Source organism: Muntiacus reevesi, chromosome 9 (genome assembly GCF_963930625.1).
Source record: "Muntiacus reevesi chromosome 9, mMunRee1.1, whole genome shotgun sequence".
NCBI classification, from domain to species: Eukaryota; Metazoa; Chordata; class Mammalia; order Artiodactyla; family Cervidae; genus Muntiacus; species Muntiacus reevesi.
This window is the reverse complement of record NC_089257.1, coordinates 39592921-39615754: the sequence shown is the minus strand read 5'-3', so window position 1 is coordinate 39615754 and position 22834 is coordinate 39592921. Positions and strand designations below refer to the sequence as shown.

At 43.3% G+C, this 22834-nt stretch overlaps 2 protein-coding genes across 7 annotated transcripts in view; one reads left to right on the top strand and one right to left on the bottom strand.

Annotated features, from left to right (window-relative positions):
* Nucleotides 1-8753, bottom strand: part of NUMA1 (nuclear mitotic apparatus protein 1) — a 70423-nt gene extending 61670 nt beyond the window's left edge. Inside the window, exon 1 of the mRNA XM_065944300.1 lies at nt 8611-8753. The gene's annotated coding sequence lies outside the window, so the exon portion shown is untranslated. The remainder of the gene's footprint in view (nt 1-8610) is intronic.
* Nucleotides 8754-8938: 185 nt separating this feature from the next.
* LRRC51 (leucine rich repeat containing 51) lies at nt 8939-22652 on the top strand. 6 transcript variants are annotated; one of them, XM_065946291.1, is made up of 7 exons: nt 8939-9057; nt 15724-15808; nt 16399-16536; nt 20520-20557; nt 20657-20725; nt 21634-21782; nt 22058-22652. In XM_065946291.1, exons 3-7 carry the CDS (start codon nt 16455-16457, stop codon nt 22197-22199), a joined length of 480 nt encoding a protein of 159 aa, XP_065802363.1. In that variant the 5' UTR covers nt 8939-9057; nt 15724-15808; nt 16399-16454; the 3' UTR covers nt 22200-22652. The 6 variants fall into 6 exon arrangements, with proteins under 6 accessions (XP_065802363.1, XP_065802362.1, XP_065802359.1 ...); XM_065946290.1 differs by having other exon boundaries at nt 20502-20557; XM_065946287.1 differs by having other exon boundaries at nt 20502-20725; nt 22058-22238; nt 22345-22652.
* The last annotated feature ends 182 nt before the right edge of the window (nt 22653-22834 follow it).

The window sequence follows — 22834 nt, the reverse complement described above, 5'->3', positions numbered from 1 at the left end:
AACTCACAAGAAAGTAAAAGAAATCCCAGGAAACAGAAACTGTTTCCTGAAACAGAAGCTGAAAATTGGATTAGTGAGGCATAGCTGTCCTAGCAATGTAAGGAATCTGTGACCTCCTCATACTTCAGATCTTGAGCCCATAAAAAGCAACTGAGATCTCTGTATAAAGGCTGGGTGTGCATGCTAAGTTGTTTCAGTCGCATCTGACTCTTTGTGACCCTGAAACCCTCAGTAAAAAGAGACTAGGAGAAAAAAAAAAAAAACCTGTCCACAGGAAAATAAGGAAGGTTGCCTTACAAACGTAGTAAAGTGGGAGGAAAAAAAACTTTCTAGGAATTAATAACTTGGGTGCACACAAGAGGTGGATTTGGAATTTAAAAACTTATAATAAATCTGTGGCCTAGAAATCTACAAGTAAAGAAAAATTACAGACATTTTTAACCCCAGGTTGGGGGTTAAGCCTTGAGTTCCCAAAGAAGCAAATATAAAGTTGTAGCAGGATACACACAAATGGCCAATAAATACATGAAAAGATGTTCATCCTCAGGAAAATGCAAATTAAAATCACAATAACACTACATCTCCATGAGAATGACAAAAATTAAAAAGACTTACTATACCAAATGTTGGTAAGAAAATAAAGAAACTAAAACTCTCAGATACTGCAATGGGAACATAAAATAGCACAACCATTTTGGAAAACTGGTAATTTCTTAAAAATTAAAAATACCTTGCCATATGACCCAGCCATTTCACGCCAAAGAGTCAGGAAAATGTATGTTCACATATCACAAAGATTTGTACATGAATGCTCACAGCAATTTTATTCACAACAGCCAAAAACTGCCAACAGCCCAAGTGTCCATGAACAGTAAATGATATAGCAGTCAGAACGACCATCATCAAAAAATCTACAAATAATAAATGCTAGCGAGGGGTGTGGAGAAAAGGGAACCCTCTTGCATAGTTGGTGAGAATGTGGATTAGTACAGCCACCATGGAGAACAGTATTGAGATTTCTTAAAAAACTAAGAATAAGGGAGGCGGGATCGGGAAGGGGAACACATATAAATCCACGGCTGATTCATGTCAATGTATGGCAAAAACCACTACAATATTGTAAAGTAATTAGCCTCCAACTAATAAAAAAAAAAAAAAAAAAAACTAAGAATACTACTACCATATGACACAGCAGATCCACTACTGGGCACTTACCCTGAGAAAACCACAATTCTAAAAGATACATCTACCCCAATGTTCAAAGCAGCTCTATTTACAAAGGCCAAGGAAGCAACCTAAATGTCCATCAACAGATGAACAGATAAAGAAGGTGTGGCACATAATTACAATGAAATATTACTCAGCCATAAAAAGGAACAAATCTGAGTCACCTGTAGGGAGGCAGATGAAGAGCCTGTTATACAGAGTGAAGTAAGTTAGAAAGAGGAAAACAAGTATATATTAACGCATATGTATGGAATCTAGAAAAACGGCACTGATGAACCAATTTGCAGGGCAGCAACAGAGACACAGACATAAGAGAACAGACTTGTGGGCACAGTAGGGGAAGGAGAAGGTGGCATTGAAACATATACATTACTCTATGTAAAACAGATCGCCAGTGGGGGAAATGCTATATGATGCAGGGAGCTCAAGCCAGTGCTCTATGACAACCTAGAGGGGTGGGATGGGGTGAGAGGTGGGAGGGAGGTTCAAGAGAGCGAGGACATATGTATACCTATGGCTGATTCATGCTGATGTATGGCAGAAACCAACACAATATTGTAAATATTACAATAAAAATAAATTTTAAAAAGTAAATGATAAACAAAATTGTATGATATAGTCATACAAAGGAAGATTACTTAGCAACAGTTCCAGTTCAGTCACTCAGTCATGTCTGACTCTTTGCGACCCCATGAACTGCAGCACGCCAGGCCTCCCTGTCCTTCACCAACTCCCGGAGTCCACCCAAACCCATGTCCATTGAGTCGGTGATGCCATCCAACCATCTCATCCTCTCCTCCATCCTCGTCTCCTTCTCCTCCTGTCCTCAATCTTTCCCAGCATCAGGGTCTTTTCAAATGAGTCAGCTCTTCACATCAGGTGGCCAAAGTACTAGAGTTTCAGCTTCAACATCAGTCCTTCCAATGAACAACCAGGACTGAGCTCCTTTAGGATGGACTGGTTGGATCTCCTGGCAGTCCAAGGGACTCTCAAGAGTCTTCTCCAACCCCACAGTTCAAAAGCATCAATTCTTCGGTGCTCAGCTTTCTTTATAGTCCAACTCTCACATCCATACATGACTACTGGAAAAACCATAGCCTTGACTAGAAGGACATTTGTGGACAAAGTGATGTCTCTGCTTTTTAATATGCTGTCTAGGTTGGTCATAACTTTCCTTCCAAGGAGTAAGCGTCTTTTAATTTCATGGCTGCAGTCACCATCTGCAGTGATTTTGGAGCCCAGAATAATAAAGTCAGCCACTGTTTCTACTGTTTCCCCATCTATTTCCCATGAAGTGATGGGACTGGATGCCATGATCTTAGTCTGCTGAATGTGGAGATTTAAGCCAACTTTTCACTCTCCTCTTTCACTTTCATCAAGAGACTCTTTAGTTCTTCTTTGCTTTCTGCCATAAAGGTGGTGTCATCTGCATATCTGAGGTTACTGATATTTCTCCCGGCAGTCTTGATTCCAGCTTGTGCTTCATCCAGCCCAGCATTTCTCATGATGTACTCTGCATATAAGTTAAATAAGCAGGGTGACAATACACAGCCTTGATGTACTCCTTTTCCTATTTGGAACCAGTCTGTTGGTCCATGTCCAGTTCTAACTATTGCTTCCTGACCTGCATACAGATTTCTCAAGAGGCAGGTCAGGTGGTCTTTCCATCTCTTTCAAAATTTTCCACCGTTTATTGTGATCCACAGAGTCAAAGGCTTTGGCATAGTCAATAAAGCATAAATAGATGTTCTTCTGGAACTCTCTTGCTTTTTCAATGATCCAGCAGATGTTGGCAATTTGATCTCTGGTTCCTCTGCCTTTTCTAAAACCATCTTGAACATCTGGAAGTTCACGGTTCACATATTGCTGAAGCCTGGCTTGGAGAATTTTGAGCATTACTTTACTAGCATGTGAGATGAGTGCAATTGTGTGGTAGTTTGAGCATTCTTTGGCAATAGCAACAGAAAGTAACAAATTACTGATACATGCACTAAATACATAAATATCAAATGCATTACACTGGCTGAAAGAAAGCAGACACAAACATATACTCTGTATATATTTTCTAGATAAAATTCTAGAAAACACAAATTAATCTTCAGTAATTAGATACTTGGTTCTTGGGGGCCAAAGATGATATGTAAAGAGGCATAAGGAAATTTTTGGGAGTTAAGGGAATGCTCTGTATCATGACTGTGGCAGCTTTTTCTAAATGTATAAATCTGTCAAAACTTTTAAAATAAATTTTATTGTACGTAAACCATAATTAAGCAAAGTTGATTAAAAAAAAAAAAAAGCTTTTCTTGAGAGAACTGACCTCAACTCAAGCTACACAAGACTACCTACCACAGGACTTCCCTGATGGTCTAGTGGTTAGAATCTGCCTGCCAACACAGAGGACATGGGTTCCACCCCTGCTCTGGAAAGATTCTATACGCTGCAGGCAACTAAGCCTGACTGCTGCAACTACTGAAGTCCGAGCACCTAGAGCCCATGCTCCACAACAAGAGAAGCCAGCGCAATGAGAAGCCTGTGCATTGCAAAGAGGAGCCCCAGCTCACCATAACTAGAGAAAGCCCAAGAGCAGCAATGAAGACCCATTGCAGTCAAAAATAAACTAATAGATAAAAATGCTTTTTAAAAAGACCACCATAGATGATACTGCTTTGAATGAGCTCACAATCTAAAATTATAAAATACTTGAGGAAACAATCCATCATGACCAGAATCATTAAAGCAAATGGCAGGATTATATCCCCAAAACTTCAGAAAACAGGACACATTAAACTTATTTAAAGTTATTATAGAAGAATTGGAAACACAAGACAAAAGCAAGATACCATGAAACAGACAGCCAGATTTGAAAATGAACCACAGTACGTGTAGAAATGAAAAACTTAGTGAATGAAAAATAAGAATTCAAAAAGTAAACTAATTCTAGCTTAAAGGAAATTATCCACACGTAACACAGAAAGATAGAGATGGAAATTATAAAGAATAAGAGATGTGGAGGACAGAATTAGAAGGCTCTGCTACTGCTGCTGCCACTAAGTCACTTTAGTCATGTCTGACACTTCGAAACCCTATGGGCTGCAGCCCACCAGACTCCTCTGTCTGTGGGATTCTCCAGGCAATACTGGAGTGGGTTGCCATACCCTCCTCCAAGGGATCTTTCCAACCCAAGGATTGAACCCCAGTCTCCTGTGTCTCCTGCACTGCAGCCAGAATCTTTACTGCTGAGCCACCGGGGAAGCCACTAGAAGGCTCAAAATAAGTTAAATATGAGATCAGGGAGAGGCACTATTTAAAGAGGCAAATGCCAAAAAATGGATAACCTAAGAGAAATGGACAAATTCGCGGAAATATACAACCTCCTAAGAATGAATCAGGATGAAATAGAAAATATGAACAGACCAATTACCAGTAATAAAATCAAACTGGCAATTTAAAAAACTCCCAATAAACAAAAGTCCAGGACCAGACGACTTCATAGGTGAAATTCTACCAAATATTTAAAGAAGAGTTAACATGCATCCTTCTCAAACTATTCCAAAAAATTACAGAAAGCAATGCTTCCAAATTCACTTTCAAGGCCAGTGTCACTCAAACACCAAAATCAGACAAAGATATGACACAAAGAAAATCATAGGTCAGTATCACTTTATAGTTATAAAAATTCTCAACAAAATATTAGCAAACCACATTCAACAACACATTAAAAAGATCATACACCATGATCACATGGGATTTATTCCAGGGATGCAAGAATGGTTCAATATCCACAAATCAATGTAAAACACAGTATTAACAAACTAAAGAATAAAAATCATCTAAATGAATGCAGAAACACTTTTAGCAAAATTCAACATCGTATATGATTTAAAAAAAAAAACCATCAAAGTGAGTCCATAGGGAACATACCTCAACAAAATAAAAACCAGATATGACAAGCCCACAGCTGACAGCATCTCAGCAGTAAAAAGCTGAAAGCATTTCCTCTAAGATCAAGAACAAGACAAGGATGCCCACTGTCACCACTTTTACTCAACATACTATTTGAAGTCCTAGCCACAGCAATCAGGCAAGAAAAAGAAAAAGAAACCAAATTGGGAAGGAAGAAGTAAAACTGTCACTGTTTGCAGATGACATGGTAGTATTGAAAATCCTAAAGGTACCACAAAAAAACCATTAGAACCAATTAATAAATCCAGTAAAGTTGTAGAATACAAAATTAATATACAGAAATCTATTGTTTCTATATGCTAACAAAAAACTATCAGAAAGAGAAATTAAGAAAACAATTAAAAAAATTTTTTTATTTACAACTGCATCAAAAATAATAAAATACCTAGTAGTAAATCTAAAGAGGTAAAAAGTCTGTACTCAGAAAAGACAGTGGACAAGATGGTTAGATGGCATCACCAGCTTGACGGACATGAGTCTGAGTAAGCTCCAGGAGTTGGTGATGGACAGGGAAGCCTGGCCTGCTGCAGTCCATGGGTTTGCAAAGAGTTGGATACAACTGAGCAACTGAATTTAAGATATTGGTGAAAGAAATTAAAGATGACACTAACAAATGGGAAGATACACCATGCTAATGGATTGGAAGAATTAATATTATTAAAATGAGCATACTAGCCTAAGGCATTCTACAAATTTGATTCAATCTCTATCAAAATACCAAGGTAATTTTTCACAGAACTAAGACAAATACTGTAATTCTAAAATTTGTACGGAAACACAAAAGACCTTGACTAGCCAAAACAATCCTGACAAAACTGTCCTCATGCACTGCTGAGGGGAATGTATATTGGTGCAGCTGCTAAGGAAGATAGTATGGAAGTTCCTCAAAAAGTTAAAAATAGAACTATTATATGATTCAGCAATTCCACTCCTGGGTGTTTATCCAAAGAAAATGAAAACACTAATTGGAAAAGATATATACACCCCTATGTTCATTGCAGCATTATTGACAACAGCCAAGATAGAGAAGCAACCTAAATGCACATGGATAGATGAATGGATAAAGAAGGTGTGGCATATAATCTAATGGAATATTACTCTGCCACAAAACAGAATGAAATCTCACCATTTGTGACAACATGGATGGTGAGTACATGTGATAACATGTACTAGGTGAGTGAAATAAGTCGGACATAGAAAAATATTGTACAATTTCAATTACACGTGAAATCTAAAAATCAAATGAAAAAAACATAACAAAATAGGAAGACTCACAGATACATAAAACAAACAGGTGGCTGCTGAGGGAGTAGGATGAGGGGATGAAAAAAATAGGTGAGGGAGACTGAGAGGTGCAAACTGCCAGTAACAAAATGAGTGAGTCACGGATTATGAACTGTACAGTGTGGGGAAAAGAGTCTATAATATAGCATCTTTGTACGGTGACAGATGGAAAAACATTTTTTTTTTAAATAAAGAGATAATGACTGGGAATCTTCATAAAACTGAAAGGTATGAAACCTCAGATTGAGGCATCACTATTAGCCCAAGTAGAATAAAATTAAATCCACACATGTAATGAAACTGCAAAACACAAATGACCAAAAAAGAGGATCTTAAAAAGAACCAGAGAAAAAGGCAGGGTACATACAATGAAATAATAGTTAAATTGTGAACACAGTTCTCAGGAGTTAACAATAATAAGCCATAACTTCGGTAAAATGACATTTTCAAAGTGCTGGGGAAAAATAATTGGAAGCCTAGTACCCAGCTAAACTATCAATCAAGATTGATAAGGAAGTTAAAGACATTTTCCAACAGAGTATTTACCACTAACAGACTCTCACTAAGAAAACATCTGAAGGGGGAATTCTGTGGCAGTCCAGGGTTAGGACACCATACTTCCATTGCAGGGGGCACGGGTTTGATCCCTGGTGGGAAAACTAAGATCTGACATGCTGCATAATGTGATTAAAAAAAAAAAATTCAGAAGCATGTATTTATCTATTTGATGAAAACAAAGGAATAAAATGCAAGAAAGAATGATGGAAAAAACAGTAAACATATATGGGTAAAATGAAATAACCACTGAAAGCACAAAACTATGTTATTTATTAGAATTGTTCTAACATTTGGGGGTGGTCTCATTCTTGGAAATGCTCATTTTGAGTCTGTTTAATGTACACTATGCTGAAATAAATGGCCTCCAACATATCTACTGACCATAGGGTTTTATCAATTAGACAAAGCTGCCAAAACATTCCCTGATCAGCTCTGTTTAGCCATCTGCGGCAGGGTTCTCCCTCATCCTAACAGTTCTAGAACTTGAGTCTCAGTTCAAGGCATTCTTTCCACTCCCATATTCCACAAATTTAAAAAAAGAACATTCTAAATAGAAATGTCCCTTATATGAGCTTTTGGTTAAGATCTTCTAGTTTTGGGGAGTATAGTTTTTGTCTATGGATTAGGATTCAGGCTTTATAATTAGCCATCATTTGCTTGAACTTGGGCCAAGAAAAGAGTACTTTAGCAGCTTTCACAAAGAAGTACGCGGGCTTCTCCCTCTGAAAGAGAAAATACCACACAGGATCAGAAAGGGAGGGAACACATTCAACCCAGCTGGCTGAAGGCTGCCTTACCTGATTTGAACATTCCCTCTAACTTCCCATATATTCACAGCAGTCAACATCACTTATACTCAAAAATGTGTACTCTCCAAGATGCTTGCAAGAAACAGCCCACCTGATTTGACCCTCATAACCCCAGGAAAGTAGATTAGGCAGGTAAATTCATTGTTTACATATGAAAAAAGTGAGACTCAAAAGAAATTGACTCGTCGAAGACGACCCGCACAGCCAACACAATCCCTCCCCTTCACTTAGACCCAACCCACAAAAACCCCCAGTATAGCCAACCATGCACGAGCTGTGTAACCCGGGCCAAGGTGAACATAAATCTCAGGCGGCCCATCTGTAATAAACTATAATAAAGCTGTTAGGAATATTAAAAAGATGATCCATATAAAGGGTATGGCACGGTGTCTGAAACGTAGTTGGCCCTCAGAAAATGTTTATTATTACTACTACCACTATTGTTAACAATAATAGGCAAAGACTTCCCATTACAGGAACCCTCGGCGACACTCCTTTCAGGAACCTGCATTACCAACACCCGCGTCGCCCCCCGACACAATTCCACGGGCACGCCCCCAAAACAGACCCTCCCCCTAAGCACGCCCGGCACCTCCCTCTCGGACAAGGCCCTTTCCTTACAAACCTTACCCTCGAAAGACTCTCCCCAGTCAGCCTCGCTTATGAAGGAGGCCTTCCTCCCGCACCCGCCTCTTCACCACCTCTTTTAGACTCGGGCATCCCTGCAGGTGCCCCAGCCTCACGCTAGTAGCGGGCCCGCGCCGATTACCTGGCCGCGCGCTCCCGCTCCGACTCTCACTTCCCCAGGATCGCCTTCTTCTCGGGCCCGCGCCAGCGCGGTGAGCGCACAATTAGTTTAAACTATGGCCCCGCCCCTTCGCGTCGCCCTGCGATTGGCCCCTGTCGGCTGGCGTCGCACGCAAAAGCAGACTGAAGGACCCGGGGAAAGGAAGTGTGAGGGCCACTGGAAAGGGGAAAAGGGTGCCACAACTTCCGGACACTGGCCCGCGGCTTGAGTGCAAAGACAACTACAAATCCCAGCACCACCCGCGGCTTTGGAGCCCTTCCCTTGAGGAACTACAGTTTCCGGTAGGCATCGCGGCAGCGCCTACGGCTCTTAGAGGGGACGTGGTGACGTAAACAGTTACCATGGAGTTGCGCTGAGTAACCGTGGGATCTAGGACTCGGACCCGGGCTGCAGGGGAAGCAACTGCGGGTGAGTTGGGCGGGAAAACAGGAAGCCTGCTCTAGGGTACGAGAACTCTATGGAGAGGGGAGGGGCACACTGAAAGACTAAGAGCTTTCTTTCTTGGGAACCTGAGACCTAACCCCGCCCCACTTGCCTTTCACCCCTTTCACAGTGAACGAGACACAAGCCCTTGTGGGATAGATGGGCGAGGGGAGGGAAGGGAATTCTGAGAAACAAACCCAGACAGATATGGGGGTCTTAAGAACATCCCCCGTCACAAAGATGGGATCCCTCCCCCTAGTACTACTGTCTCAAATCCCTGACATATCCTGGGAGATTTGAAACGCCGTCAAACGTGTGGTTGGTTTTCCTCTGGTCGACTAAGTCTTCAAAACATGGGGGCAGGATTAGAGTAAATCACAGTCCCTAATTCTGGAGATGTAGGAAACTTTCTGGGGCTTGAATTGCCCCTTTCCTTCCAAGCAGGAAGACCCCAGGGTAGAGCCTCCTTTTCAGAGAATCAGCAGGATCTTCCCTCACATACTTATTAGGGGTTCTGTCCTTAAATTATATTTTCTCCCTACACCACTCTGTGGTCTGCTTCTCCAAGTTCTGCAGTTAAAGCTTCATTCCTTTTAACAGTATTCATGACAGGTTTGTTATATTTAGCGACTTACCTAGTGTTTTCACATCCAGTCTTTCTTTTGAGTTTAGTGAGGCCAAGGATATCACAGATTGGAAAACTGAAACCTATAGAGGAGCAGTGACTTGCCGGAGGCCACACACCAAATCAGTGACAACTAGGACTAGACCCCAGTTCTCCGTCTTCCAGCCAAGTCTCTAGCTTGCGCCTACAGCCTCTCTAGCTTAAGGACTTATTCAAAGTAGTTTAACTGCCCTGGGGCAAAAGACCCTTTTATAGCCTACACTGGGTTATTGACATTTCGCCCTGAATGAGTTTCAAATCTTTCCTTGAAAGTTTAAATGGGGAAAGGGAACTAGAGAGACTGAAAGCAATGGAAATCAAACAGATTTAACTAAACAAGAACTAAACAATCTTTAACAAAGCACCTGTGTCTGGTGCTGCCATGATTAGCTAGCTTCTGGTTGACTCCTAACTGACCCTGATTGATCACTTACTATCTTAAAGCTCCCTCATGCTTTGTCCTAGGCTAACTTTCCACCTCACTCTAGATTCTCCTCTTGAATTGTCTTATCCACATCTGTTTACCACCTATATGCATCAATACACAAGTGTGTATCTCCAACCCTGCCCAACCTCATCCCCATGCTCCAGATCTATAGAACCAATTGCATCTTTAACAGCTCCTTCAGATATCTCAAAGACCCAAACTCAACATGTCTGCAGCTGAACTCATAATCTCTATGTACTCCAAGCCAGGATCTCTTCCAGTGTCTTACCTGTATCCACCATTACAGAAGTAAAAAAAAAAAAAACAAGAGTTATCTTTAATACCTCTTCCATTCCCATCCATTATAAAATCCTGTCAACTTTACTTCTAAATATCTTTTTTTTTCATACTCCTAGTTTCCATCACATCCTTCCTGCCTTCCCTCCCAGCCATTTTGCATACTGCAACCAGATTAACCCTTCAAAATGTAAATCTGATATTGTTCACTTCCCCCACAACATTCCCAATTAAAAATATACCTTGGGCTTCCTACTGCTCTAAGCATTAGGCAACATCCCAGCTTGGCTCCTGGAGAAGGAAATGGCAACCCACTACAGTACTCTTGCCTAGAGAATTCCATGGACAGAGAAGCCTGGTGGGCTGCCGTCCATGGGGTCGCACAGAGTTGGACACAACTGAAGTGACTTAGCAGCAGCAACAACTTGGCTCCTGCCCACCTCTCCAACCTCCAGTCTAACCATACATTTCCTTCCCGTTCTCCCTCCAGTTATATGACCTTCTTTAATGTCTTCAAAATTTCCAAGAAACCACTCACCACAGAGCCTTTGCACATGCTATTTTCTCTTCCTGAAACGTTCATCTTTTCCCTGTGCCATAGTTATTTGCACTTATCCTTCAGATTTCTTGCAGTCACTTCTTCTGGAATAGCTCCCCTGACTGAGCCCAGACCAGCTCAGAGCCCTCAATTATAGCAGCTTTCTGTCCCTCTCTGTTATAGTATTATTCACTGTTGCAATATTTAACATATTGTTAAGTACTTACTACTTGCCACCACTGGCTTCCCTGGTGGCTCAGTAGTCAAAGAATCTGCCTGCAATGCAGGAGATGCAGGTTTGATCCTTGGGTCAGGAAGATCCCCTGGAAAAGGAAATGGCAACCCACTCTAGTATTCTTCCCTGGGAAATCCCACGGACAGAAGTGCCTGGTGGGCTATAGTCCATAGAATCACAAAGGGTCAGACATGATTAAGCAACTAAATAACTCTTGCCACCAATGTAGGGATACAGCCATGAGAAAAACATGGCTTTTGCCCCAGTGGAGTTTATGTAAAACACAGGTAGTAAGGAGATAATCTTTGTGTTATGAGTGCTACCAATGGTAAATAAAGGGTGTGATGGGAGGCCAGAAGAGAAATTGCACACCCAGACTTGGATATGAAAAAAAAAAAGGGAAACCGGAGTTGAGTCATTAAAAATTAGCACTGCAGAAAGAAGAAACTGTACTCCAGAGAAAGCTGGATGTACAGAAGCCCAGAGGCAGGCGCAGGAAACTTACTCAGAGTAGTTGCATTTGGCTGGACTGCAAAATTGGAGGTGAGGGTAAGAAATGGTAGTTTGTTGGGGGAGGAGGGGCAAGAACCAGGTTGAATTTGGGGCCTCCCTTTGGTACCTGGAGATATATCTTCCCAGAATACATTAGGTTATGTGCAGACTTTTCATGACATTCTTCGATTTTCCTTCCACCTGTAGCCCATAAATAGCTCTTACTGGGGCTAGGCTGTTGAATCTCCTATCAGATCTCTTCATCTGAATATTTCTCAAAGCTTCCTGGGCCATCATGTTGCTACTTACCTGAGAGGGAAGGGATAGGCTATCAACAAATCAAATTGCAATTGTCAGCAGTTTCCCCAAACTGAAAACAAATTTCCATCATCAGCTTGGGATTGATTAAATGAAGTTAAATTAAGTAGGTTACACACAAATTCTGTGGAACACTCTGCAGCTATTAAAAAGGATAAAAGAATCTACAACAATTTGAAAAGGAAAAAAAGTAGGTTTACAAAGGAATAGACAGAATGGGTTCATTTTAAAATATATAATTTTGTTATGTGTGTCTTATAGGAGGTTATATTCCCAAACTGTAAATCATGAGCGCTCTTGGAGAGTGAGATGGGGAGTCACACTTTTAGTTGCTACTCTGTGTACCTCTCTATTCTGTTTGACTTCATTCAGCTATTATGTTAACTTTCAAAATTGAAAAACAGTAAATGATATTTCCAGTTGCAAGAATAAAAACTTCAAAACAGAGTAGGTATGCCCCTAACCCTGTCATTCATCAAGTTAATCAGTGTAGACAAATGAGGAAGACACTAGGGTCTGACTAGCTCTTGGTCATGAGGCTGAATAGCAGCTTTGGAGAAAAGACTCCAAAAACAGCCACTGGAGTGAATAAGGCAACCTTACAGCTTGACACTTCTCACATATGTCACTTCAAGGCTCACTATGTGACATCTTGAAGATATCATTCATTTATTCTTTTATTCTTTCATTTTTCTATTTATCCATTTGTCCATCAAGCCTTTAGTGAATACTCAGGCTCAGTGCAGGGTAGGTGGGAAGGTGGGAAGAGAGAAAGAAGTCTGCTTTCTGTTCCTGTCCTCAAGCTTAAGAGTACAGAGAGAACAACCGGTTTTATTTATTGAACATGTTACAGGACATACAACAGCTTTCAAGACAGGGTTTGTCTCCATTTTACATTTGAGAAAACAGGCTGTGATGAAATTTTTTTCAAAGTACAGTGGGGGCATGTTATCTGTTAGCTACTGCTACATAACAAACCATCCAAAAACATGGTAGCTCAAAACAATAAACATTTATTATTGCTCCCAGGTCTCTGAGTCAGCCATATGTTTCATCTGGTCTTGGCTGGACTCATTCATGTGTTTGCAGTCACATGTGGGTTCGGTGACTCTCCTGATCTTGACCTGGGGGAGGCTGGCTATAGGCTAGTCTAGGATGGCCTCACCTGGGATCGCTGGCTCTTTTTATCATGTATCTCACCTACATGTGTTTCTCATATCCTTTCAGCAGGCCAGCAGTGTTCTCTTGGCACTGACAAAGAGCACGAGGGCAGGTCCTCTCTTTAAGCTTGTTTGCTTCATGTCTACCAGCATCCTTTTGGCCAAGCAAGTCACATGGCGGAACCAAGTGTCAGAGTGGATGGAACTATTAAAGTCAGAGGGCAAAAGAGATGGATGCAGGGGAGACCATGATAAGGTTCATCCAGGGAGTTAACACAGGACACAATGATCAATTTTATTTGGAAAGAAAGTCTTCAAAGAGGGTACACTAGAACTGAGTATTGAAACACAAGAGTATTCACTAAGTATGCAGCTGTTTCTTAGAACTGGATGCAGGCTGGTTTCTACAATCAATAGCAACCCAGCAGGCCTTCCTCTACTCATGACAGACAGGGTCCTATTATTTGTATCTTGGCTTCATTCCTTCTGGTCAGGCATAGAACAGCAGGCACTCAACAAATATTCAAAGAATTGAATTAAATATCTTACTGTGAATGAGGTGTGGACTCAAACAGCTGAATCTTGAAGCCAATTGTTAGAAAGAGCAGTTTAGCATCAACACTCCCAAAACACAAATCCTTGTATTTGGCAGTGTCTCATTCATTCCTCCCACAAACATTTCCCAAGTGTGTGTAAGCCAGGTCCTGTACTAGATGATGAATAAGACACAATACTAGTTCACAGTCTGAGCTGTTTTTTAAATGGAGAAGACTAATAACCCTTTCCAATGGGCTGATTTATCCAACTACTGGGGCTCCATTTTTTAATACTAACTCTTCCAGAAAAATGCACCAGGAGCTGGTGCTACACAAATTCAGAAGCCCTTTGGAACTGCACTGAGGTTCTCTGATGGTCAAGGAGACTAATGATAAAAATCTGCCCTTAAATACTGTAAGCTGAAATCCATGTCCTGTAAGGCTGAACTCTGGGGTTCCAACAAAGGACTCACTTTGAGAAAATATCCAGTCTTACTCAGAGGCATCAAACTCGTTGTGGGTCCTCAAGTCTAGGTGAGAACACAAGCCACCTTCCTCTATTTCTACAAAAGAATAAAGTGCTTTTTGTCATGTCTGTAGATTTGATATCCAAAGATTCAGATCGCCCAACTGACAACCCATGCCCACCAGGTCCGTCTCACACTTGACAGACAATTCAGCTGTCAAGTGACTCAAGCCAGCACTTTCCCAAAACTGCTGAGAATGCTTTTTTTTCCTAACCTGTAAGCATGCTGACAGATCTCACTTGTTTATATGTATTTTATTTTTTGACTGCACTGCACGGCTTGTGGGATCTTAGTTCCCCAACCAGAGATCAAACCTGCACCTTCAGCAGTGAAAGCACAGAGCTTTCCAGTGAAAGCATTAGACCACCAGGGAATTCCTGAGGCTGCTGCTTTTTTTTTTTTTTTTTTTACTTTTTTTTTTTTGAGGCTGCTGCTTTTTGAGAGGAAGAAATTCACTTTCCATTCCTCTAAACCTGTTCAACTCTATCCTTGAATATGTTAAGTCACCAAAAAAGGAATTTACCTCGGCTGTATTAAGCTTAAGCTGAATTACAAGCTACAAGGTCCATGGTTTTTAAGAGAAATTCCATGTTAATAACATTTGTGAATTTTATTGTCTCTGCATACAAATGATTTGTTTCTTTGAATCAAATGATGAGAACCACATATGCTAAGTTTCCCCCTTTTGCTTTAGCTTCCAGGAATTTGGGGGATAAGTAGAGGCAGAGTTTTCTAATTCCCTGGTACACCTCTCTCGCTTCCTTTATTTTGGCTTCTAATCTTTCTCTTCCATGTTTTCATTTTCTGCATCCATACTGTCCAGTATGGTAGCCTGTATTCACATGCAGCTACTGAACACTTGACAGGTAGCTTGCTCCAGCTGGGATGTGCTGTAAGTGTAAAGTATCTCAATTTTTAATATTGATTATATGTTGAATGACATTTTGGACATAGTGGGTTAAATAAAATATATTACTAAACCTAATTTCACCTGTTTCTTTTGACTTTTCTTTATACAGCTACTAGAAAAATTCAAATTATGTATGTGGAAAAACAAAAACTACACACATGGCCAGCATTTGTGACGCTCATTATATTTCTGTCAGGACAGCTCTTTTCTACAAATCATCCTTTTCCATGAGTGTGTTATTACCATTAAATACCTCAAATCATTTTGGAAAACAAGTAGTAAACGCAAAGGTGACAGTAGTGGATGGCGTGAGAAGGGGAGGTTGATTGGGACACATACTTGTCAGTCTATTTATCTTCTGTTTGTGCCACATACAAACCCCTCTGGGAAAGTGTCAGCTCTCCTCTTCCCAGGTGAGCGGTGGTCTCATGGCTCTGTCCAGTCTGGAAAAATTCTCAGCTTTATTTGAGCTAACAAACTGGAAAGGATCTGATAAGACAATTCACATCACATCGTAAATGACGGTAACACTGTTCACCCCTCTCAGAGGGGTATTTCCATTTTAACAGGGAACAATCCCTGAACCCAAAGGAATGAATCCCTAATGGTGGAGTTTCAGGCATCAGTGACAGGTGAGTGAGAGTGAGGCAGACTCTGGTTTTATGTGTATGTGTGTTTATATATGTACAACTACATTCAGGATGTAGCTGAAAGTAAGGTCTTTGGATGGAAAGATGACGGGGCTGACAGACAAGCAGAGAAGGTAGCAAATCCCCATCTGTGTTAGGCTGCAAAGGGCTGGCGGACACCAAATCCACTACAGGCCCTCAGGGGTTTGTTAAGCAACAGAATAGCCCAGTTGATGTCACCAGAGGATAGGTATCAAGACAGCCTCTGTGGTAACTTCTGTGGAGTAGCAGGAAGGGTCTGAGTAGGATTCAGGAGACTATGATGGCAGTCCACAGCTGACTCACTGGCTTAACTCTGGGCAAGTGCTTTCACCCTGGGGTCTCAGTTTCTTCGTCTGGAAAGTAGAAGAGGGTGTTTTAACTGTCAGTGAACTCTCAGGGATGTGAAGGTGCTCGGAGAAGTAGGAAGTGCCCTACAAATGCAAGGAATCAAGATTGGGATCTTCAAGTAGAAATGCAGCCACGCAAACCTGGGGTGGAGGGCTCTGGGGAAAACCTGAGGGCCGAACACCAGTCCTTCTCTGTCCTCCCAGGCTGAATCCGGATTCCCAGGGCCCATGCTTACACCTGACAAACGATGGCCTGAGCTATGAACAAACGGAACTACATGAACACTTCGGTGCAAGAGCCCCCTCTTGACTACTCCTTCCGAAGCATCCACGTGACCCAAGGTCAGCCCCCAGAGCATAGCACTCCACTCACCATGGCAGCAGGCTGGTTGTAGTCCCTAAGGAGAAACCAGCCTTTTACTTAAATGCCTAAAGAGGTTCTTCCTGTAAGCCTGTGGGAGTTTTGTCACCATTTTGGGGAGTAGTAGTGGGTAGGGAGGTGGGAGTGGAAGAATCCGGCCTTTTAAAAAATCAGCACATCTGAAAGGAACCAAGGGGGCTTTTAGGGTAACTGATGCTCGTCAAAAGAATCCAGGCTACGGCAGGAAAGTCAGGTGGAAGAAAACTGGGGAGCTAATCTATCAGCTGATAGTTTTATTCTCCATTTCTTACTTGGAGAGAAGAGACTAATGGAAGAAAATTACAGGCTGCTTCAGCATCCCAGTCAACAGGCAGAACCTACTCTCCTGTCTCAGAACACAAGCCTGTCCTGATCACCGGTAGAAACATGCACAGTCTTGTAACTAACAAATTGGCATGTTTCCAGTCTAAATAGTTATTGACAAATTTTATATTCACTCTGGTCATATCCAAGTTTATTCCATTATCACCCACACTTATTGCATGTTCTAGCACTGCCCACGCTCATTTTATCTTTCAGTGTGTTTCTAAGGGGGCAGTTAGTACCTCTCAGGAGGGGACAGAGGGAGGCTTCAGCAAGATCATATTCTCAAGGTAATAAGCTTCTTCCCAGGGAAGTTCTTCTGTCTTTGTTATCTGCTCTCATAAACACATCAGTACATCTGCCCTCACAGAACACAGGCTGGCCCATCCTAGACGCATTACCTGGCTTTGGTTGTCTCTCTTACGTAATCAGCGGCCACCTTTAAGTTCAAGAAGCAAGCGAATAGTTATCAAGGATACTGGATGCTACTTGGGTTTGGGTTCAGGGTACTTAGAACTTGGGTTGACATCAGTCACAACAGTAACTCCTGCTTGTTCTCTCTCACACACCCGCTGGCTGTGATCTTCCCTTCTTATGCAAGCCGTCACTTCTGACTAATGGGAGTCCATGTTCCACAGGGTTTTAGCTAAAATAATGGCTATGCACAAGATAGCTGAGGTGACAGAGGAAGAAGGAAGTATGACTCCTACCAGCCTGAGAATTCCTAGCTCTGAGGGAGATGTAGTTTTGCCCTCAATGATGTCCTCAGAATGAGGACAGGAGTTACTATGACCAAGGATAACTGCACAGCACAAAACGTAATCTGTACAGATGCCCTTTCAGTACTTAAATATTGAGCAGCTAACTATGAGTAAGCACTTCTACATATCTGTGTGTAGGTCTGTATACATATGCCAGGCATGGGGCTTCTTGCTAAGTGAGGGAGGGAGAAGCATAGAGGTACATCTAAGCCCCAAAAGGCCAGGCCCCTCAGGTTCTCCACAGCACTTGGTGTATTTACTTAGAATTGGGGTTAGAGGACAGAGTAGTTTGGGGGAACTTGGTACACAATTTCCTGAATTAATATATGGAGCATAAAATCTGAAACGACAGTGACTTCAGAAGGCAACCAGTCTACCACCTCCAATGCACAGTCCTCTAACCACTCCGACAGTTTAGGGAGTCCCACACCACACAGCTCCCAACCCTTCCATTACAGGGTGAGGAATGACATACAGAAGTTCTTCACATCAGACTAACTCCTGCCCTCTGGGGACATATGGGGAAAGTTGCACGGCAACCCTTCCGGAAATATGAAGACAGATTATGTTTTCCTCAGATCATCCTGGAGCTAGACAATCCCCAGTTCTTCGAATGTTGGCATTTTGGTCCAGTTTCCAGCCCTGTCTTGGCCTACTCTAAACAGGGCAGCTTTGACTGATCCTCAGGCAATGCAGTGCTGTGATGGGAGTCTGAGTCTCAGTAACCCATAGCAACCTGGACTCCCTCCTCCACCTGTGATAACAGCAACCCCAGGCAGCCTCAAGTTTTAGGCAATGCCATCCCCAGGGGCTCCCCCTGAGCTAGGGATCAGCCCATGCTTGGTGGTATTCCCAAGCCACAACCTCATCAAACTGGAGACTAGTCCATATGCAGGTTTATTTTGATCTTAACTTTTACTCCTCTTTCATGTCAGGGTTTAAAGTCAGGAGATATGAGGCAGGGGGTCAGGATTAGTTTATTCATGAGCTAGGGTACTCTCCTCCAGGACAGGACCCTTCTGCCACCTCCCCCCAACCTCAGGCCCACCTGTGGGTTCTGCTCACTCCAGGACTAAGACAGAGAGCCATCTGGTGGATGCTGCCTGACCTGCAGCTGAGTTCAAGTTGGGCAGGGGTGGGTGGAAGAGAAGTGTGTCCAGTCAGAGCTGAGGGGAGGTTGAAGACAAGCTGACCAGTTCAGAAAATATTAAATATTTCCTTTCTGGGAGGCAGCTTTAGACAAGTAACTAAAGGCTAACAGGGACAACAGGAAACATCTAATCACCTCAACTGAGCTGATGAGTGGTTCTGGCTCTGCCACTGACAAGTCTGTGAGCTTGGGCAGAGCCCATTCTCTCCCAGGACCTTATCTGTTGGAAAAAAAAAAAAAAAAGAAGGGAAGGGGTCCATATAGATAGGTTTTAAGATCACTCTTAAAAAAAAAAGAAAGATTGCTCTATTTCCAACTTTCCTCCTCAAACTTTCTAAGGGTGCTGTTTATACCACCTGTTTATATTTCCTTACCTTTCATTTGCTCCTGAACTCACTCCAATCTAGCTTGCCCCCAGGCTTTTGTCATTTCATTGAAACAACCCTCAACAGTGTCACCAAAGACTTCTGAATTGCTAAAATTACTTTTCAGTTTATTTCCCTGAAACTCCTACAGACTATGGATTCCCTGAGCATCTTTAAAACCATCCTGTCCTGGTTCTCCCTGCCCTGCCCTGGTGATTCACTGACTTCTCTCCCACCTTCCCAACCATGCTTCTCCTTTTCATCCCACATCGGCCCATAGGACTGACATTTCTCCAAATACCAAGAAACTGAGCGACACCCTTGAATATTACTCTACCCTTACTTCTAGTCAACCGTCAAGTCATGCTGTGTGTCCCCTTCATCCTTGCTTGGATGACTGAAAGAGCCAAAATGGAAGCTTCAGAGTGATCTCTCATTTCTGAAAGATGTGAATCATCTTTTGCTTTCAACCCCCCAGTGGCTTCCTACCTCCCACAGGATAAAGTCTAAGACACTCAACCTGGTCTTCAAGGCTCCTTGCCCAGCACATACACGTGTGCCCCTGCTATCCCATACCTCTGTGCCTTTGCTAGTGCTCTTCTCACCTTTTCCATTCTTCTTTGCCTGATTAATGTCTCCTCACCCACTGAGATATCCAGCTCAGGCTCGGCCTTCCCTGGGAAACTTCCCTGAGCTCTCAGACTGGGTTAGGAGCCCCTCTCCTTGTGCTTCCACAATTTAAAGAGCATTTATCATACTATATTGACTGTTTGCTTTCATTCTGCTCACGCGACCTCCTCCAAGACACAAACATCTGCTTCACCCCTGCTCTATTACCATACAGAGCCTCTTGCTCCTTTTGTTCACCATTGTATGTCCAGTATGACGCACATAGTTACTATTAACGGAAGAAGGGGGAGGACATCTAGAGTGTGAAATTCTATAGGGTCTGCTGGCGGATAATTCTGGATTTTGTGCTTTAGCATCTTGGCTCAGGTCCAACATCTCGTGCTCTTGGTTTCCTCATCTATAAAATGTGCCTCCCTCCAATTCCCACAGGGGTGGTATACAGAGAACCCAATGACAGTCGACATGAGCACGTGACCCAAACCAAGAGCTTGGGATGGGAAGACTTTGGCCCTTAATCCAAGCTCCCTCTAATGGCTGGGGCCTGTGAGACAGTGCATGCAATTGCACAAGACACAACATGAGGTTATGGCCCTACCAGCTCCTCTAGCTACAAGTCCTCCCAGCTCTGTCCCTTCCCACCCCCCAGAGCCAGAAAAGCAAAGATAACACACCCAAAGCTCACTCTGTGCCCACAGATCTGCTAAGCGAGGAGCCCCGGACAGGGCTACGACCAGTAAGGCACGCGAAGTCGGGGAAGTCAATGACCCAGTCCCTGCGGTTAAACAACAATGTCCTCACTGACCTGAGAGACTTCAACCATGCGGTTTCACAGCTCCTGGAGCATCCAGAGAACCTGGCCTGGATCGACCTGTCCTTCAATGACCTGACTTCCATTGATCCTGTGAGTCCAGCCAGGGCGGGCCCGAAGCCACCTTGTCCAGCCCCCAGCCTCTCCACCTCCCACGTTATCAAGGAAGTAGCAACGCAACATGGTGCTGTGCAAAGCGCATGGCTGTGGGCTCACACAGTTATAGGTTCAAATTTTAGATTTGCCTCTTACTGACTTTGTGACCTTAGGTAAGCTCCTAACCTTTGAAAACCTCAACCTCCCTGTCTGAAAAATGGAGAAAATAGGCCGGCATTATAAACATTTTGTGAGGATTAAATGAAAACGTATGAAAAGCAACCAGCACACAGCAAGCCTTCGCATAGGAGGCTAAAGTAAAATTGTGGCTTACTGGGCACCCACTGTGCTCTGTGCCGAGTTCTTCAATAGAGGTAGTCACTAAAAGAACAGCAGTTACTGTCCATGAACTCAGGCTAAATGTTAAGGAACAAACAAAACTGGCCTCTTTTCATCCAAGTTCTATGTTAGGAAAGACAGGAGCTATCATATGACTTGGAAACTGTTCCCCAGGTGCAGGGATCTCAATTTAACAGTTCTTTTAAAAGCTCTGATGTACCTAGCAAGGTGCTGTCCCCTGTTGTGACAGAATCTTAGAACACTAAAGCTGGAATGGTCTTCAGTGAAGGGACAGCTAAGGCTCCGGGAGAGCACACAGGCGCCTGGCAAGTCAGTGGCAGTGGGGGGACCCAGGTCCGCACCACCTGCCCCTAGGATCACAGTGCTGTCAGTGTGGTGCCCCTGAACCCCTTCAAAGGTAAATGAAATGCTAAAGTCAATCTCAATCCAGCATGGCTGTGAGGTGACAAGTTGTTCCCCAAACTCATCCTTTTTGGCCACCAGTCAGTCCTGAGCACAGATACAGGGCTTTGTCCAGTCTAGCTTCCAGTCTCCTTTCCCAACAGGTCCTGACAACTTTCTTCAACCTGAGTGTCCTCTATCTACATGGCAACAGCATCCAGCGCCTTGGAGAAGTGAACAAGCTGGCTGTCCTCCCTCGGCTCCGGAGCCTGACCCTGCACGGGAACCCCATTGAAGAGGAGAAGGGGTATAGGTAAGTCCCCTGCCCTGGATGTGGCAGGGCTCCCATGAGGGAAAGGAGGAGAGCTAGGGTTAGAAACCCAACACCATCTTTCTGCTCTGCCTGGGCCGGGGAAGGGAGTAGAAGGCTTTAGGCATTTCTTGCAGCCAATCAGGATAAATCCAGTCTCCTCCAAACTCTACTCAAGTCCGTCCATTCCTTGCAGTCAGGGGAGACAAGAGTGACTGGTGGAGGGGGAAAGGGGCCCTACAAGGGGGGCTGGCCCCCAGCCCGAGTCTTCCCCACAGGCAATATGTGCTGTGCACCCTGCCCCGTATCACCACATTCGACTTCAGTGGGGTCACCAAAGCAGACCGCACAACGGCTGAAGTGTGGAAACGCATGAACATCAAACCGAAGAAGGTCCGGATCAAGCACAATGCATTCTGAGGTTCCCAGGACCCCAGCAGTCCTAAAGGCCTGAGGGTGGTCAGTTTGGTTTGACAATAAATGATTTGAACCGTTCGGCAGATCACCTTGTCCCATGCCAAGACGCCCCCCAAATCAGGTAACCAGCATCATGTTCTGGTCTTAGGTCACTGAAACAAGGAGGAAATGGAAAGAAAGGCCTGCTGGCCTCAGCTGATGGCATAGCCCTGGGAAATGTATCTAACCCGTCTGGGACCTTTGGCACTCTTTAGTTCAGATATCCTGAGGTCAGAGTTGCTTCGCAGAGCACCAAGGCTCTGTGGAGACGCCCCAGAGGCCTCCGTGACAGGAGGCCAGGAAGATGGGCTGTGACCTCTGGACGGCCCACTTCAGTCAGATCAGAGTAGTTCCTCGCTCATGTTTTGCGTGTTATGATTCTGCTTAAGATTTCTCTTGATAAAAACAATCTTCTGCTTGAAACTGTGTGTCTGCTGACTCCGTATCAGGTGCTCTTGGTCTCCCTGCAGACCTCCACCCCCTCACCAGGCTTCCTGGGAATTCCACTGAGCCTGAGGCAATGCCCACAAGGATGATGGCTGCCTCAGAGTCCAGCCTGTTCAGCTTTCATAGTGTTCCCATCGATGGAGAAGGGACAA